Source organism: Carcharodon carcharias, chromosome 6 (assembly GCF_017639515.1).
Source record: "Carcharodon carcharias isolate sCarCar2 chromosome 6, sCarCar2.pri, whole genome shotgun sequence".
Lineage (NCBI taxonomy): Eukaryota > Metazoa > Chordata > Chondrichthyes > Lamniformes > Lamnidae > Carcharodon > Carcharodon carcharias.
The window spans coordinates 74888367-74908434 of NC_054472.1; the positions used below are offsets into that span (position 1 = coordinate 74888367).

Sequence of the window (20068 nt, forward strand, 5' to 3'; positions counted from 1 at the left end):
CTGCCAGACCTCAGGTAGCCAGAGGACAACTGCCAAGCTTGTCTTAAGTCATTGGGCAGGAAGATCAGCAGCCTACCTCCACGCCAGCTGGCAGCAAAGGGGGAGCACCATGCAGGAGCACACAAAAAAGAACTAAGTAAACTAGATGCATTTGGGCCTTATAGGTTATTAGATAGTTAATGTTTCTCTGCTTGTGTCTGATGATTTATGTAATAGAAGTCTTATTTGGTTTCTGCAACTTTCCATTTATTGTTAGTGGCTCTCTGGCAGTGCAGGAGTGGCATGGGTTGACCTAAGTTCTGGCTGGGGAAGACCCTTGCGTGTGTGGTAATCTTTTGTACGTTGCAAGCACAAGATGGCAATGAGTAAGTGTAGGCTAGGAACAGAGGTGAATGATATCAGTGTGGCTGGAAAGTGGATCTTTATTTTGTTGGATGGCTTGGTGGAAGGGTCATCTGAATCAAATATCGAGTGAGGTCTCCCAGGCTTCCCTTGCACATATATCTTAATGCCCTCCATGTGGCCCCTCATGTAGATCGGGATGACATGGCTGATTATCAGCTTCCTTATCATCATAATCTTCTGTGGGTGCCTTGTGCTCTAATTCCTCAGTGGACAGGGCCTCCCTCTGCAGCATCTGGTCATGTAAAGCGCAGCAGACCATCACAATCTGGGAGACCCTTGCTGGGGTGTATTGAAGTGTCCCATCAGAATGATCCAGGCACCTGAATCTCTTCTCAAGGTCACTTCTCAAGATCGTCTGTTTACTGGGGGCTTGGGTTGCTGCGTTGTATCATTCCTCCTACTCTGTCCTAGGTCTCCTTACTGGTGTCAGCAGACATCTCTTCAATGGGTATCCCTTGTTGGCATGAATCCATCTATGAAGGCATTCAGGGGCAAAAGGGTAAAAAGCTGTGGCACCTGGGAGTGCCAGAGTATTTCTACATCATAACTGCTCCCTATGTAACAAGCATACAACTGCAGGACCCCTTGACAGAAGTTACAGTTGCACATTTATGGAATAAAATCCCTTCCTGTTGATGAAAGCCACCAGTGGGAGCCTTGATAGCCACTTTTGTGCAGTCTATGTGACTTTACACCTAGGGGAGTCCTCTGGCTCTCTGGGTCTCACTATCTGCATCAGTTCAGTATTGTACGTATTGGCTGGTCCATCTGAAGTAAGTATTAGGCCCAACCTTAATGCAGCGATGTGTGGCTGACTGGGAGATGCCACACAAGTCTCCAGTGGGCCCCTGGAATGAGCTGGATGCATAGAAATTGAGGGCCACAGTGACCTTGATGTCCACTGTCATTGGGTGACCGCCAATGCAACCAGAGCTCACTTCCTCTGCCAGCATGGCACAAAGATTGGTCATGGTGTCTCAGAAGAGGCGCAGTCTCCAGTGACATTGCCTCTCTGACATCTACAGGCATTCTTAGGCTGTATACCCTTGCTACAGGCTACCTTCTTCTCTGTGCTAGCATTTGACGACAGCTCCCTCTGAGGCCTTCTGCTGCTTCCCCATCCCAAGGCTGTCCCTGTAGGTTGTCAGGAGATTGTTGCTGCCCTGATTCATGATCACACATCTCCATACTTCTCAGGTTCTCCATCACACTGGAGAACTCTTCTAAAAGGCTGATGCCCCTTGTACTGGGACACTGCTGGTCTGAAGTGCTACTCTGTCAGTTGCTACTACAATACTGTGCACCCCACCTCCCTGTCAGGCCTCTCTCAATGGATCCCCTGCCAGCAACTGAGCGCCACCAAGAAAGGCTCAACCCCGGATCAATGACTCCTCAACTGCCTTCCTCTATGCTAAATGCTATGGGTGCGCTGTACCAGCCTTCCTATGACTCCATGGCTGTCAGCTGCAGCAATGACCTCAGCTGCCACCCTGTTGCTGCTCTTAAAAAGCCTGCCAAGAGTCCAATGTCTTGTGTACCCTGTGCACTCCTCACAAAATTTGGAGGGGGCCATAAAACTGCTCACTATTGGATCCTTAATAACGTTAAGTACCTCTAAATTGGCTCTTTCAAAAAGGCAAGTGCCATTCCTATGAGGGTTGTTGTCCAGCGCTATGAAATGTGGCCTCAGTATCATGACATCAGTGGTTCACCCCAACTCCATCATGTGCAATTTAATGGCTAACCGTGCCTCCAATGCTGTCCACTTCAGAGCTGTAAAATTCCAGCCAGAATCTTTGTAGTTAAGTGCCAATTCTGCTCTGCTGTAGCACTCTTGCCATTAAGGCATAAAGTTGTGATTTCAGCACATATGTAGAATTTAATCTGAGCTGAGGGAGTTCTTGTAGCACAGTGGGTAGCACCCCTGCCTCTGAGCCAGAAGCTCTGGATTCAAGTCACACTCCAGAACGTGATGGCCAAAGGAGGTGCGTTCATAATGTGGTTTAGTATCAACTTGTAAGTCCTTCCAACAATGTCAATGCCAAAGGTAAGAGTGGAAGAGTTTCCTGGTCAGCCATGTAATCAAAAGAAATTGGAGCCTCTACCATAGCATCAGGCTACAACATTCATGTAAAAGTGTACGTTGCCACAGCAACTCAGACTCCCTGGTTGGCTTGGGCGGTCGACAGGGATCAGATTGGTGGCAATTGGCACAGGGTTTGATTCCTGTTCTGGCTGGGGTGGATTTGGGACCTGCCTCCTTGCTCTACTTTGGAGATTGTGACCTATAGGTTGGACCTGCCTTCTGACTGGGAACTCATGAAGAAGAAGAATCTTAGCTGATACTTCAGTGTAGATTGAATGAGTGCTGCACATTTTTGAGGTGCCATCTTTTGAGTAAGACATTAAATCGTGTCCCAGCCTGTTCTCTTGGGCGGACATAAAAGTTCCATAGCACATTCAAAGGAGAGGAAGATGTTCTCCCGGTGTCTTGGCCATCACTGCTCCCTCAACTTAAATGGATTAATTATTTGTTCTTTGTGGGACCTTGCTGCAGATTGCAGCCATGTTATTTTACATATCAACACTGACTATTTAATTAATTATTTGACAGTATAATGCTTTGGTACTTTAAAAGTGCTATATAAATGCAAGTTCTTTCCGCATTAACATTCTAAAACAATCAAAGAAAATTTAAAAACCAGAGATTGGACTACTTGTACTGAATATTTACAATTTTTAGAAGGGTTAATCTATTTTCACAATCTTAATTAGTTTCCATGCAAAATAAAGAGAAACAATTCACTCACATTAAATGATGCATGAAAACATACTGAAAATCCCACAAATAAATAATACAGTAACATTTTAATCAATTTTAAACAAGTTACAGTTACAACAACATCTGCAGAACTACAGCCTTAATTTTTCCCTTGTTGGGCAGGCTCGGTGGGAGCGGTTGGGAACCCGCTGCCCGCAATGGGCTCTGCACTGCCATTTTACGCAGGAGGGCCAATTAAGGCCCACCCAGTGTAATATGCGAGGGGTAGCGCCTGTGTGGGCAGGGGAAAGAGAGAGAGTTGGGTCCAGCATGGAGCTGCCTCAGGGAGATTGAAGCGCTTTTTAAAAACGTAAATAAAAGCAATAAAAATTTAATGAATTATGACCCCTCATGTGACTGTATCACATGAGATAGGACGTGTTTTTATTTTTCAGAAAAAGTTTTTATATAATCATTATTAGCTTTAGGAAACCTCATCCCTCTTGTGGATGAGGTTTCCTAAAAAACGTAAAGGCTGCTTGGCCTTTTCGCCTGCCCGTCAACTATTAGGTTGGACAGACAGTGTAAAATTCATGTTAATTTCCTGTTAATGGCCTTAATAGGCCTATCAATTGTTGGCGAGTGTGCAGCCGACTCCAGCGTGCACCCGGTGAGTGAAACAGCGCGAGAAGCACGCCTGACGTCATTGTTCCGGCGTATAGGGTCTGCCTCTGCACGCCAAATGTAAAACCCTGGTCTATGAAAACTGCAATAACTATGATGATTAGAACAGTCGATGTTAGTATGAGTAAAGTGTTAGATTTAAGATGAAGGCTTTTGATTTGAGTAGATCAGGAGAAACTATTTCCACTAGCAGGTGTATTAGTAATCCAGGAATATAGGTTTAAGATAATTGGCAAAAGAAATAGGCAGGGGAGATGAGGATAATTTTTTTATGCAGAGTTACGATGATCTGGAATGCACTGCCTGAAAAAGGGTGGTGGAAGCAGATTCAATAATAACTTTCAAAAGGGAATTGGATATATATAGAAAAGGAAAATTTTGCAGGGCTGTGGAGTCAAGCAGGGGAGTGGGGCAATGATGGCATGATGGGCTAAATGTCCTCCTATGTGCTGTAAGATTCTATGATCCTATGATTAAGCAACGATAAAATTTACTCACCCTTGCTCTGTGATCCACTCATTAACGTTTGAGACTATTAACTCACTTTCCTCATGGAACCGATTATTATCTCTTTGTGCAGCTTCCAAAGCCTCTTTCTGAGTTTCCAGCTGTGGGTGTAGATCAAAGAGGGAGACAAGTCTTTTAGAATGAAGCAGATCTCAAAGTTAAGTAGTTTCCAGGATAAAATTTAAATTTCCCCCGTGTATGCAGGTGTATCTTCCCAACGGCAATTGTATAGTCTACATTTCCTTCCTGCTTCCTAGTTAAGAACTTTAATTCAACTGCTAACAATTCCCCATATTCCAATGTACTCTGAATCAGGATTATTGCTGTCAATTTTTTTTGTACGTTAGATTAATTAGCTATGTGCATAAAGTAACAGAGTTTAGATATAGTAGCCCTAATTCTTCCAATATATGTGTTTCCTATAAACTAGTTAGGAAAAGATTTTCACTGCCTTTTAATTTCACCAACGTACCTATATATTTCACCTTGGCGAGTTTTGTTTTGCTTTTGAAGAAAGCTCACTATAATGTAAGCTACAGCACTTATTAAAGAATAATCCAAGGTACACTTCCTGTGAAGTTTTGAAATGTTGGCAAGTATAAGAAAACATCAAAAACACGTACAATAGCATCAGCAACCAGAAGAAATAATCCAACAACAAGCCTGTAAGTCATTCCTGATCCCTTCAAGTAACACTGTTGGAGAGTTCTTCATGCTATTCCATTTGTGTTCTGCTGCGAGAACAGGGCATAGCTTGGAGCATGATGCTTGAAAATGGCAGCACTGGCACAAATCAGTCTTCCAAATCAACTGATGTCAGAGTTCTGCATGCAGCTGGCAGTCATCAGGTGCACATGCACACCTTTTTACCAAGATGGTATCTGGTACACTTCCTATTTATTGGAAATGTGTGCAGGCATCTTAGACACCATTTTCAAGCATTAGAAGGTTGTGCCATGCCTAAAAAGCAAGCATTACGGAGTCCAATTTCTCCCTTATCTGTGTGTTCACTTCATGTCTTTGCCACCTTACTTTCCACTGCCATATTATTGTCAAAATTACTATGTCAATGTTTTTCAATTTTAAAGTCTTATGTCCACATTTATAAAAGAGACATGCATGTAAACATATCCCTAACTGTGTAATCTGGCCACTCCCATAATTTTTTCAAAATGCTTTTTGAATGTTTTTTACAAAAACGGTATTTTTCCCACAGAAACTGAAAATTTGAAATCCAAAAAAAGGATGTAAACAAAGTAAACATACTTATTTCACAAAATGATTATGTTTATTAAAGGTTTTTGATATTTTCTCTAAAGTTTTTAAAGTTTACTAAATTTGGATTGTGCAGTCTAGATATGCAGAGTCCTTATTTCTCAGGATACGTGAATTCTACTCAGTTATTTTGTTCTGCAGAATATTTTTTCATTAGCTTTAAGATGTTTCTTACTAAAAGTTTTTCAAAATAATATGAACAAAATCAAAAGCTTAACTGATGTAAAATTCCGATCAGTGTTTTTTTTTAAGAAAAAGGATTTAAGGCAGCTGTGGGTGTATGTGTGTGTGAGAGAGAAATAATTCAGCATTCTGATTAAACACCAGTTTGAGCCTTGGCTTTGCCTTCTGTCTACATGGGCTCAATATTCCAAAAGTACTTCATCTGTAGCATTGAGTGCATATAATGAACTTGATGTACTGGACAGGTTTCTTACTTGAAACAGATAATGTTATTATAGAGCTCATTTAGAAGCTACATGCTTGAACCAGGTACACGATTAGAAAAAACTCCGCCCCTAAGATTACCCGCGCTTAGGGCTCATTCGTCAGTACAATCACGTGACCCCTAAAGGCAGGAGGAAAGGTTATGCCTATAATCACTAAAGTGCACTAGATGAAGGCTAGCAATCTGCCGGGCAGCATTAAACAGCTGATATGGGCAGTTAAAGTGGACAATGGGGTTTTAAGGTTGTGCATGCAAATAATTACTGATAGGAAAATGGGAGGGGCTGAGGGGGAGTGGCAGGTGGATGTCTTGTGGCGCAGTGGATAGTGTCCCAGCCAGAAGCTCTGGGTTCAAGTCCCATTCCAGGACTTCACGGCCATAGATGGTGCGTTAGTAACACAGCCAAACAGATTGATTGTCAACCTGCAAATCCTTCAAAAACATCTCTGGCACGTGGTAAGAGCTTGAGGGACTCATGATCAGCTATTCTTGAAGTGCAGCAGTGCCCTTCAACCTATAGCTTCAGGCTAGTACAAAAATAAAATACTGTGGATCTGAAATAAAAACAGGAAGTGCTGGGAAAAAACAGCAGGTCTGCCACCATCTGTGGAATATGAAAGAGAGTTAGCGCTTTGAGTCCAATATGACTCATCTTCGGAATTCTATCTTCCAATGTGACATTTAGGCTGGAATGTTTCCATCACGCTCGCAATGGGTTTAGTGGTGGGCGGGAGCGGAGAATCCAGCTGCAGGCCAAAAGTCACAAATCCACCATCGTAAAAACAAGTCACTATTCTCCCGACAGTGTGCTCATGGCAGGTCAGTTACTCGGCCGACTGGTGGCCATTTACATTGATTAGCATGTCATGAATGCTTAGTAAAACAACTGCTCGCTGGAATCTTGCCACATCTTCTAGTCTTCAGTCATAACAGAGGGAAATTATGTCGACCTCAAATCCATTTGAAAAAGGGTGGCATGAACAAGTTGGACCTCAATAGGGAGGGAAGGCTGTGAAATGGCTGTGAGAGGGAAGGGCAAACACCATGGGGGCAACAGGGAGGGAAGGCAGTGGAATGGTGGTGATAGGGAAGGGCGAACACAATGGGGGAAATGAGGAAGGAAGGCTGTAGAATGGCAGTGAGAAGAAAGGGTGAACACGATGGGGACAATGGGAGGGGAAGCTGTGGAATGACAGTGAGAGGGAAGGGCAAACATGATGGGAGCCTTTCTGGGGTTGCACTCTAACCTCTTGTTGCCAGAGTGAGCAGGAATCTGCTTAGAAAGAAAGGAGGAATACTCCTTGCAGCAAAAGCCACTTAAAGCCAATGGCTTCACTACCATTGTTAAAGGGCTACTCAGACTCAGTGGCTTCATTTTGTTTGCAGAGAACAGGCCCCTGTGTATGAATGTATATCGCCTCTAACAAGTGTAACTCTTTTGAGTACAAACATGTTTCCATCTGTTTCAGATGAAGTTACATTGTTTCATAGTTTGCTATTGTGAGATTTAAACTCTTGATACTCTTTTGAGTAAACCTGTTTCCATCTGTTTCAGATGAAGTTACATTGTTTCATAGTTTGCCATTGTGAGATTTGAACTCTTGATATTCTTTTGAGTAAACCTGTTTCCATCTGTTTCAGATGAAGTTACATTGTTTCATAGTTTGCCATTGTGAGATTTGAACTCTTGATCTTAGGGTTACAAACCCAGTACCATAACCACTTGGCTATTTAGGCCAAGCCATAAAGTTACATTGTTTCATAGTTTGCCATTGTGAGATTTGAACTGTTGGATCTTGGGGTTATAAACCCAGTACCATAACCACTTGGCTATTTAGGCCAAGCCTACTCAGTGGCTTCATATCGCAGTTGCTGAATCTCATGAGTAACACATGGGAATGTAGAATTTTGGAGTGCAGGCAATAGTGAAGGAGGCACAGCTGTATCATCTATTGCATTCCATCAATGAAGGCCTGTCACCTGTTTGACACTCCTAATGGGCCAAAGAACACCCGCTCATTGACCATGAGCAACTGATTGGTCATTAATATGCTACATCAGAGATTGGAGCACAGAGCTAGGTTGGGTCACCCAACTCACTTAAACTTTAGCATCCCATGCAAGGCTCTAGATGTTACATATCTGCGATGCCATCTTGGTCACCTTGATGTGTGTGCTACTGTCTCAGGGACAAGACAACATCAGCCACCATGCAAGTAGGGCAGGAAGAACTATGGGCTCTTACAGTTTCTAAACGTGTCATATTCTGAGCTTCGCTTTTTTTTCCCTCGAATCATTAACGTCTTCAATGTTTTCTTTCAGAGAGAAGGCAAAAGCACATATGGATCCAGGGCTCAATGCTGCCTTTGTCACAGTCCTAATGCAATGGAGGAGGCAAAGATGGGAAAGGTGACTCTGTGCACAGCTTCAGCAGGAGGGACATTGTCAACTGGAGCCACAGCATGAGCAGGAGGATCAGGAGGAGAGACCTAGACAATGGGGGTGGCTCGCGAGACCAAGAGTATCCTATTTATAAATGAGTAAGAGGCAATGCCGTGCACGTCTACGCTTGTCTCGAGCTCTGGTACATCACATATGCCACATTCTTCATGAAGACCTGATGCCACGTGGAGTTGGAGAGTATCCCCTGCAGTGGCTTTGAAGGTGACCGCTGCACTCAATTTCTTGGCCTCTGGTTCTTTCCAAGGATCAACAGGTGACTGTGCGGCATCTCTCAGTCTGCAACATATCAATGCATAAAGGAGGTCACAGACGCCCTTTACAGGAAGGCCCATCATTATGTCAGGTTTGCTCTGGACGAAGATAGCCAGGCTGAGAGATTCACCAGCTTCGTTGCCATCTCAGGCTCCCCAAGAGTGCAGGGTGCAATAGACTGCACCCATGTGGCTATACAGGCTCTGTGGCAGCAGGGCCTAATGCTTATAAACCACAAGGACTATCATTCCTTCAATGTATAACTGTGTGTGATCACTGGAAGCATATACTGCACATTTGTGCACAGTACCCTGGGAGTTGCCATGACTTCTAAATCCTGGGTCACTCCCAAGTGCCTCAGATTTTCGAGGAGCAACTACGTCCGCAGGGATGGCTGCTTGGGGATAAGGGGTACCCACTGAAATGCTGGCTAATGACACCAGTGGGTCGCCCTCACAGTCCTTCTGAGGAGTGGTACAATGCTGCTTACAGCTCCACATGCTCCCTTATACAGAGACCATAGGGTTCTGAATATGCATTTCAGATGCTTGGACCGCTCAGGTGGCTCACTCCAATGCATTCCTGACAGGGTTTCCCACATCATCGTAGTGTGTTGCGCCCTTCACAATCTGGATGTGCAAAAATGTGAACCCCCTGCCAGAGGATTACCAGGAGGAGGATGAGAGCTCATTGGAGGATGAAAGTCTGGAGGCCCAAGAACCTCAGGACACTGCTGAGGGTCAGTTTGAGCACGATTACGCCATGGAAAAAGGAAGACGTGGGAGACATGCCGGTGATACATTAATCGCTGACAGGTTCCAGGAAGAGAAAAGTCATGTGAGGGAATATGGCCACATCTCTCCTAGTCCTCAATGCCATTTTCATCCAACTCAGGGGATGTCCACTCACTTGCAGCAAAACGAGTCCTGCATTCACACTTGCCTTATGAATCACCAGGCCATGATCTTTGGTCCATAGGGCCCTGTGAGTGAGCTTATTCTGGGAACTGAGAGTCCACTTAGGAACAAGAATGATGCAAGAGAATAAACCTTCGCCACCATCTAATGATGCAAACACTGCTGCTGTTGAAGTGTGGATATGTCTAGGGATCTCCTCTTCCTGTGCATATCTTTTCTTCTGACACTACCACTGAGGAAACACAAATGCCGCTAGAATATCAGTGCTGATGAGCTGCCCTTGCTCAATGGTGTTCTTTGAGGAAGGAGGGTTAAAAATGCTTACATCACATATTTCCAATACAGATTTAAACAGATCTCTCTGACATCACACAAATCATGCGGATACTAGTTCAACTGAGGTTGACATCACAGGAATGTGAATATCACAGTGGGAGACTACCACTGAATGGGAGGAAGGCTAAATCTCGAAATAAGGATTCCAAAGTACCAAATCACTTTGCCTTCAGTTGACAGGAACATTCACATAACCATCAAATGTAGACATGCAATATATTTACGTTCAGTGCACCCATGACCCAAAAGTGCCGTCAATTTTTCTTAACTTTCCTAACTGTAGCGCTATGCCTGGGTGCAGTCCCGACATCCCAGCTGAAGTGGAGGTAGCCAGCTGACTGCTATGTCTTGATGTCTGTGATGACCTTGGTAGACGTCCTCTGGTGGCCCGAGGCCTGGAGAGCCCTAGCCTGATAAGGATTACCTGCTCAGGGGCAAAAACGTCCTCAGCGGCCTGAGAAGTTGGGAATGGATAGGGTCATAGGGTCACAGGAAGACGGGGCTATGAGCGGCTGTACACCCTTGTAGTGTCCTGAGAGGAGACCACCAAAGTGCCCAGCTGATGCTCATCCTCCCTGAGTGCCCGAGAGCTCCGCGCTGACTCCTGCAGGAGATGGTGCAACTGGAGGTTGGGGGGGGGCGGGGTTGATGGCGGTGTGTGGGGTGGGTGGGCAAGGTGCCTCATTGCCATGTTGCCTACATCCTGATGGTGCTCATCAGGGTGTGTGGCCATGGAGTGCAGGGACGAGCGCAAATCTGGCAAGACCTGCTGAACCATGGTCCCCATGGTGGTTGCCAGCCTCCCCATGGTGACTTTGAGTTACTTGCATGTCGGAGCCACAACATCAGACTGAATGCAGTCGGGCTCCTCCATCGTTCACTCTAGTCTGCTGAGTGACTGCCGAATCTCTCTGAGTGCCGGAGACCTGGGCTGTCCCCGCCTCCGACTGCGGTGGGGAGATGTAAATGAGGTTTTCCCCAGAAAGTGAGCATGAGCCTAATCAATAGCTGTGCCCCACCTACCTGTGTGTCTCTGAGCTGGCGGATGGCGCATGAGAGTGCTGTGACAATTCTTACAGAGTTTCCTCCTCGGATGAAGTCTTGGAGCTCGCACTGGTGGTGCTGGACTGGTTTCAGGGCCTCAATCTGGTGGTGCCTAGAAAATAGAATTTCAGTTAATGAGCATGAGCTAGATAAGAATGCATGTGAATTACTGTGAATGTCAGGATTTGATGAAGTGATGGAGCAGTGATCTGTACCAGGTTGTTGGGAGAGGCCGATTTCCCCTTCCCCACAGGAGCGATCCCTGTCTTCCCCAGCCAGCTTGGCTGCAACCTCCTCAAACTCAGTGAGGGTCTGCGTTCTCTTGTGCCTGCTGTGCACCAGCTTAACCTGCATAAAGAAGAAAGACATGAGATGAGAAGGGATGGAGCAGAGGTTGGGTGAAATGCATGCCCCCCAGAAGGACCAGAGGATGTTGTGTGAGCATCATGATCGATGAGATAGTGGTGATGTGAAAGTCTCGATGAGAGAGTGTTGCTATGTGTTCCCCTTAGTAGTTGCATGAGACCCCTGAAGAGAGTAGCCATTGGAAAGCATGATGCCATGATGAGAGTTTGGTATTGAAAGGTGTTGAAAGATGACTTACCCTGGCAGAGCGGATGAGATCATTCATCCTCTTCCTGCACTGGGTGGCATTTAGGGCACGGTTGCCAGGTGCGCTGACCTGCCCTGCAGCGATCTCCCAGGCTGGAGAGGTGAGGCAGCTGCGCTTCCTGCAGCCATCCCTGGGATAGAGCACTTGCCTGTGCGCTTGCACCCCTCTGATCAAGGCCTGGAGGACCTGGTGCATGAAGTAGGGTGCTGCCTTCCTGTTCAGGCTCTCGACCTTCCTCATCTGGCTGTCAGACATCTCTGGTGGGCTGGAGAGAGTGAGATTGTGTGTTGGACTGGCCTTTAAATATGGTGCCCCGGACCTTTGAACCCATCAGCAGACTTCAGGCGGACAAATCAGCTCTGACCCGTCAGGTGATTTAGACTGATATGCGCCTCTCCCATAATTAATGAGGTTCCAAGCGCAGGATCAGGCACAGGTTGCGGCCATTATGGACAGCATGCTTGGCGCTGCCAAAACCGCCTGCCACTGCACTTGGTTTCATTAAGGGAAAATTCCTCCCTTAGAGTCACGTTGGATTTGAAACGTTAACTCTGTTTCTCCATGGATGCTGCCAGACCAGTTGAGTTTATCCAGCTGTTTCTGTTATATTTGCTTCAGGCTAGTAACTTGTTCTAGGAGAAATGAGCTACAGAAAACAGGAGTAAACATGTGCTTTGTCTGCTTCATGCGTCTCTAGATGTGGGGGGTCTTCTAAGTTTAATATGGAGGGGGGAGTATATTTCTTCCTGATGGATTATGTGGTTAATGAAAACAAGGATGATGATGAAGAAGGGCAAAAGGTGTGGTGAAATATACTCATGAATTCCTGCATCCTGCTTTGTGTTCTACTGGCACTGCATCACTTGCTTTTCCATTCCCACGCATCAGCTCAAATACTTTCCTCTAGTGGAAATGAAATAGTGGAGTGAGGACAAGACACTGGATAATACATACAGTATGAGGGAAGGAGGAATGGAGAGTGTGTGAGGATGGGCCACCTTCCCAGTGGTGGCTAAGAAGATTGCCCATGGCTCTGGAATGGTGGATGGTAGAATCCATGTGTGCTTTCCTCAAGAGAAGGATGTTCAAAGAAGGCTGTGAGATCAGTTTCTGAAGATAAGCAGCATATGATTATTGAGTTTGGGGCCTTCATCTGAAGTAAACACCAAGAAAGCTTTATCTTAGTTGCAGACATCAATGGAAACATATGGTCATAAGTACAAGGTGAGGGGCAGGAGATTTAGGGGGGATGTGAGGAAAAACTTTTTACCCAGAGGATGGTGATAGTCTGGAATGCACTGCCTGGGGTGTGGTAGAGGCAGGTTGCCTCACATCCTTTAAAAAGTACCTGGATGAGCACTTGGCACATCATAACATTCAAGGCTATAGGCCAAGTGCTGGTAAATGGGATTAGGTAGATAGGTCAGGTGTTTCTCACATGTCAGTGCAGACTCAATGGGCCGTAGGACCTCTTCTGCACTGTGTGCTTCTGTGATTCTGTGAAACAGCAATGCATGTACTGGCTTTTAGATCCTAGCAGTTGGAATGCAAGCTACAATGTTTCAAGGCTTTAAGCATCTGATAGCTGCCATTAAACAAGCTAGGTTGCTGATCAGTGGTGGCACAGATTTATGTTTTGGTGGAATGGCAATGGCGGTAATCAAATTGTTTGAGACTAATGTCTCTCAGAATAAACTTTAATGGTCAGTTGTGATCTGATGTCCCTTAGAGCAGTCATTGAAGAGTTCTCTTAGTGAACGCACTTTAGTTTTCAAAGCAGCTAAGGCTACCTCGCCATTTATGTTCAAATTCAGGTCTTTTAGTACAATGACGTTTTGCAGTCACAACTATGCGAGATACATAGGCTGGAACATTATAGAGAACATCTTCATGTCTTGCCATGGGAGAAAAAGCACCCATTTAAGATCTCAATAGTTTACTTGATAACCACATTGGGGAGCACTATGTGTCTTGCTGTAGCACTCCTCTCCTGCTGTGCAGGTAATTCTTTGTGAACTCATTATCTGTGGAGCAGGGTGTAGGCCTGTTGTTGGCATGATTTTCTCCCTTGAAGAGGTCCAAAGAGTGCTGAATTTAAAAAAAACTAATGCATCATGACAATTTCCAACAAACCTCATGGGATATTTTACATATTGTTACATCTGTACATTTAGGACTGTAAGCCCTTATTGTTGACGGAATTGTCAGTGGGAGCTTGCAAAACAACACGAGTGCCATTTTTTGTACCCTTGACCTTAAGCAAGTCAGAAACCCCACACAACTGGATGATCCTTTCTCACTGCTGCCTTGCTGTGATGCGTAAGTCAATGACTTTGCCAGATCTCTTGTAAAGTGTATTAGTCACATGACAAACGCATGCCAATAGTGCACCCTCACTGATATTATAGAAATCTCCTATGGATGCCTGACATTATCTGGTTACATAAAAGTTGAGTAAGATCGTCACTTGTTCATAGTCACAGACAGAGCTGTGTGAGTGGCTACAGGTCCACATCTCCTCATTAAGATCCTTAAAGGTTTGTTTAGTTTGTATGGTGATAGTAGTGTCTGCTGGAAAGTATCCTCCATAAATGTTGTTTTATTCCTCTCCATACCTCTTCTGAGAAGCCCTTTCTGTGAGTGGGAGGTTAAAATATCATACTTCTACAAGTAGTTACAAACAAGTCCAAAGCTTTTAGACAGAATGCCAAAAAAGCACTCCAAAATGTAATGGACCATCATTCTCCAAAGAAAGACTTTTCCATCTGAACCTATCTTTCAGTACAGAGCAACTTCAATTGTCTCTTCTCACTTGGGATAGAGGGTAATTTGAGAATAATTCACTTCTGGAAGACTGTGGAGATGTTGCGAGCCCATTGTTGCGGGCAAATCACTATCTTAATAAGGAGGCCCTCTCACCAAGGTTTGTTCTCTTTATAAAATTCTGGCGGCAAAAGTTACTTTGCTCCTAATACAATTGTGCCCTATTTTGAGGTCATCCCTTAGGGACAAACACTGAATTCTTCACCACCTGCTTACATAATTCATTAATTATATAATTCTGGATGTGGAGATGAAATTTCCTTAGTATGTCTTTATTCCAACTGAGAACAAAAGTGTAATTCACAAATTTGTGCTCCTAGTGTGGAGCTTCCATATTGGGAGTGCATATCATGATTGGGGAACATGCTTCTTGTAATTTGTAAAAAGTTAAACAAATACACATAAAATCTTGGGGGTCACGTACTTAAATTCCACGTATGTGCTCCCATGGATGAATTTTCAAGCCACGATTACAGATTTGTAAAATTGCCATAAAATCAACATGTAATTTTACCAATTGGTCGGGTTCTAGGTGCATATTTTCCACAAAGGTACGTAGTCATAGATGGAATAACTGATAATGAACATCAGAGAAGAGGGCACTTGTATGACCATTAGGAAAACAATAGTGAATCTCATGGATCTATTTACCTGCAATTCACTGGCATTGCATATCAGAATCTTGCCATATTAAAAATACATTAAGGACAAAATGGTTGCCAGTTTGTAATATTTTCACATGATCTTTGTGTTTATTACACAACTCTGAAGGACTTCTATTCCTATTCGGAGATGTGAGAATGGATTTACTTTTAATATGTTGGGGAATATGGTGTATCCTGTAAAGAAGGCTGGGTATCAGTGTGTGTGATTTAATTAAGCTGGGCAAGAGTTTGATGCGAGTCTGGGGGTTTAGAAACATGAAATGGATATAGATATTAAGTTGAGGTACAAGTAAATAGGTTATATCTAACATTTATAGATAAATTGACAGGTTGTTTGAATATCAAAGCGGAGTCAGAGTTACAAGGAAAATGTTTGCATCCTGGAGGAGTGTGGATATGATATTTTCTTGACCCAAAAGCAAAGACAAAATGGAAACGTGAGAGAACTTATATTTGGAAGGGTCTGAGTTTCAAAGGGGTGTGAGAACAATGGGACTGAGATAAAAGGGAAAAAGGAATTTTGGAGTTATTGTGGATGGCTAGTTTTTACCTGGAACTCCCGACGTCATCCCGCGTCATTTCCATTTTCAGGTCGACTGGGGCGCAGCTGAGTCAGCTGCTCACCCACTGACCCATCAACGGCCTATTGAGGCCATTGAAAATGTTATTAACATCATTAGTAGACCTGCCCATCCACCCGTAAGGTAGGCCAGGAGCCCTGGCGGGCTTCAGAAAAAGCATGAAACCTTATCCACAGGTGGGATGAGGTTTCATGAGGGTATTTACATTTTTAATAAAGGTTTCAATAAAAGTTATGGACATGTCCCAATACATGTGGCAGTGTCACGTGAGGGGACATGTCAGGGAAATCTTTCCATCATTTGTATAACAATTTTTAATTTGGAGCTGATCTCCCTGAGGCAGCACGTAGCCTCAAGGAGATCAGTGAGCTCTTTTGCGCAAAAGAGCGCACTCTCAGCTGAGGGAATCGCCCCACCTGCACAGGGAGCGCATAGCACTTCCTGGCGGACATCACACTGGGCGGGCCTTAATTGGCACACCCACGTAAATCGGCGGTATGCTCCCCGATTGGGGGTGGCAATCGGAGGCGTGCCCGCTCCCACACTTCCCCCCCAATGTGGGGAAAGTTTTCCCCTATGTTTTCTTTTATCTTTTTTTGTTAACAAAACTTTTAGTTTTAATTTTTTAAAACCCAAGAGTGTTACTGGACTTCTTACTGCTGAGATCGGTACATCTTTTTCTCAATATCAGAACACAAAAAAAAAGGTTGTTGCCCGTAGGCTTAGTTTCCCTCTGGGATTTGGTTTGTGTAGCACTTAATACTGGCTGTGGTCATAACAGAGACAAATCCTGTCACAGCACTAAGGGAATCAAGGAATATGGGGATTGTGAGTAAATGTACAGTTGAGGTAGAAAATCAGCCTTGATTTTATTGGTGGAGTAAGCTCGAAGGGCTGAGTAGCTGACTCCTGTTCCTATTTCTTATGTTCCTATATAGCTAGAATCCTGAGAGCTGATGTCCAGGGAAAGTTCTAATTCCTTCTGCAGATTGACTCTGAGGAACAGCTTGCATAATTTGAAGTGCCGATTGCATAAGACACTTTGAAAAAGTCAGTTATGATAAATATGTAATTTCTTAGGATGTAATTTGTGGTTACTATTTGGATAGGTTTTTGAGAAGGTAGAAACTTCTCACAGCACTGCTTTATCACTTTGTGAAAATGGGCAATTTATGAATCTATCTGTGTCAAAACAGTTCATAAGCACGCTGCCTGATAAAGCTCCCTTGTAAAAATTTGTTCCCAATTTCCTCAAATTATGTCTTGCAGAGGACATGAAAATGTTAATGCAAAACTCCTCAAGCATTGGGAGATACTCACGTTGACATGCAGTGCACTACCATTTCCAATACTTTTTCACACATAGGCACCTAAGAGTTGATTCGAACTTTCAGTGGTGACAGAAAATACGTGGTAATTTGCATGCTACTCAATTTTCCATCCCATCATTTTCATATGGAAATAAAATCACCTGGCTTGGTGGCTCTACTCCATTTTAACTAATTAGTGAAAGTTAAAGTCAATCCCATTTAATTCAATAGAAAATAAAATGAGACAGGATATGTAACAAGCATCAGATCTAATAATGCCATTTTTTTGCCAATAGGTAAAATCATCCCTCTTGAGTCTTAAGGAGATTCATAGTGAATAAAAATTGCCTTACTAGATTTAGTTATCTCTAGGTTTGTTAAAGTGAAAGATTATTATCACTGCAACATGTTATAGTAAATTGTAGGGGTGCTGGCAATTTGGAAACGTGGACACAGAAATTGGGATTTTATTTTTACAGATGAGTTATTTGAAGAAATTACAGTTGAAAATCAAGTTAAAGTGACTCTGGCTCGCATCGCAAATAGAGAAGGGAATGGGTGAGGAACCTGGCTTTTTGGGCTTGCTTGACTCTGTTGAAAACCTTCTTCATCTGGAATAAGTGGCAGGCATGCACAATGTTGCAATAATATAGAAACAAAAGTAAATTACTCTGTTATCAAGTCAATGCATGATTACTGATATCACAAGAAAGGACCCAATACATTATGGTTACTATTAAATATGCATAGCTGTGAAAGGAATATTCAACACCATTCCATGCCAAACAGAGCATATTTTGTACTCTTGAGTGTTCATAAAGTAATGAAATAATAAAATGTGCCATTCTGCTAATTTAGTCAACTTGTTGTTTGCTTTAGGATTTTATGGAGAGATTAATTTCAACCCCAGTGTTGGACATCCATTCTAACATTTCCTAGTTGCAGTAAACACTCTTCAAGTTGAAACTTTCATTATGAGTTTAACATTCTGAAATATCCTGAATTATTAATTTCAACTATATAGAACTAGCTTCAGTTACATGCGTAGAAGACAATAGGGTCTGAATGCCTAGATGCAGGTGGGATTAAAGAACTCAGATGATGTGGTTAATCGCCTATGCAGAGGTTGGTTAATTTAGGTCCATAATCTACACCTTAAAATTTGCATTACAATACTATAATTTATTGATTATAGTGCATAAGGATTATAAAATCAGTTTTTTTCTCAATTTCTTCACAAGCTTGAGGAAAAATGCACCATTTCCAATTGTTCCCTTATCAAAGATCATTTCCAAAGATTGGTGCACATCAAACCCGAGATTTCAGCATACACACTGTTGTTCTTATGATATGGAAGTGATGTGAATGTATCTTTGGATCTGATTTTGAGAGGTAAATAAACAAAAGGCTGTTAATTTGGATGATCTTTAGGAACTTCTGTGAAGATGATGGGAGCGAAATTCATTGAAAATGAACACACACTGTTCAGGCACAAGTAAAAATCAGCAAAGCTGAAGACTGAAGTCAGCAATCAAAGGTTGACTCAGGTCACACAACAAGACATTATTTAAAATAAAAGAAATATTACAATTGTTCCCCTACATATAATCTCCAATAGTTTTTCTTATTTAACCAACATATTGGTGGGAACATAGGAGCAGGAGTGTGCCATTTGGCCCATCAAGCCTGCTCCACTATTCAATTAGATCATGGCTTCAATTAGATCATACCTTAATGCCACTTTCCCACATCTCCATATCCCTTGATGTCATTAGTATTCAGAAACCTATTGATTTCTGTCTTGATCCTGCTCAATGATTGAGCTTACATGGCTCTCTGGGGTAGAGAATTCCAAAGATTCACCACCCTCTGAGTTGAAGAAAGTATTTGAGAAGATTTTTAAAGGTGGAGAGGTACAAATGTTTAGGGAGGGGGTTGCAGAAATTAGGACTAACACCATTGTTTGGGCAAGTGCAGAAGGTTAGAATCAGATGAACTGAGCATATAGGCAGGGAAAGAGTGTGTACAAAATTACAGAGACAAGACAGGGCAAAACCAATTAGGAATTTAATAGATAAGGACAAAGAATTTGACTTTAATGCCTTGAGGGCAGGGAACTTGTCTAGGTCAGTGAGGAAATTGGTGGGAGGTGATGGGACTTAGGGTAAGGCAGGATTTACACAACCAAGTTTGCACAAATTGGTGTCTGTAGGGTGCAGGATAGGAGGCAAGCAAGAAAAATGTTAGAGAAGTTGAATCTGGTGGTGACAAAGCATATATTTGGGTTTCAGTGGCAAAGAGTGTGAGGTAATACTGCAGTTAGGCAATATTGGAAAGCTCAAGGTTAGCAGAGGAAGAGCTTAGAGCAAGGGATGGAACTACTCAAGATCATCCACCATGGCCATTTCAGCTGGCTTCAGTGGGTTGTCATAATCTTGGACCAGACCCCCAAATGTTTGGTGTGGTCTGGTTAGGGATCAGTAACTTTTTGTTTAAAGCAGACAAACTTTGAGATCCAAGACATTTGCTAAGATAATAAAGCCACAAGATTCCGTGGTTTTTGAATAAACAAAATAAACAACTCTACAAGGTCAGAAAAATAAAACAACTTGCAATTTCTATCTTACACTCTAACATTCATGGTTAATATGAGGTAAATGTGAATAAACAGGCAAACTCTGATCGAACACCCTATACTGCATATTAACTGGCAGATGCAACCAAGGCAGATTCCATGGATTTCTCAGCAACCCATCCAGATGTCAGTGCTTACTGAGTTACACAATCGTGTTAAAACTCTGTTTCCCTTATAAGGAATTGAAAGTATTCACTCTTCCCTTTTGAACTTGGAATTCCCTTTGGCGTTCTCTCCAAAAGTAGCTCCAGCACAGACTACCTCAACAGTTCACCTTGCAGACTTTCAATCTCGTCTCCTGAAACTATGTTTCCCTGGATTCCCAGTCGGTACTCCAGCAGTAACTCAC

The 20068-nt window shown here is 43.2% G+C and overlaps 1 protein-coding gene across 1 annotated transcript in view; it reads right to left on the reverse strand.

Moving 5' to 3' along the window:
* Window positions 1-20068, reverse strand: part of LOC121278803 (polyamine-modulated factor 1-binding protein 1-like) — a 357653-nt gene that overhangs the window by 71055 nt on the left and 266530 nt on the right. The window contains exon 13 of the mRNA XM_041189256.1: window positions 4349-4458. Coding sequence (XP_041045190.1) covers window positions 4349-4458 — 110 coding nt within the window. The remainder of the gene's footprint in view (window positions 1-4348; window positions 4459-20068) is intronic.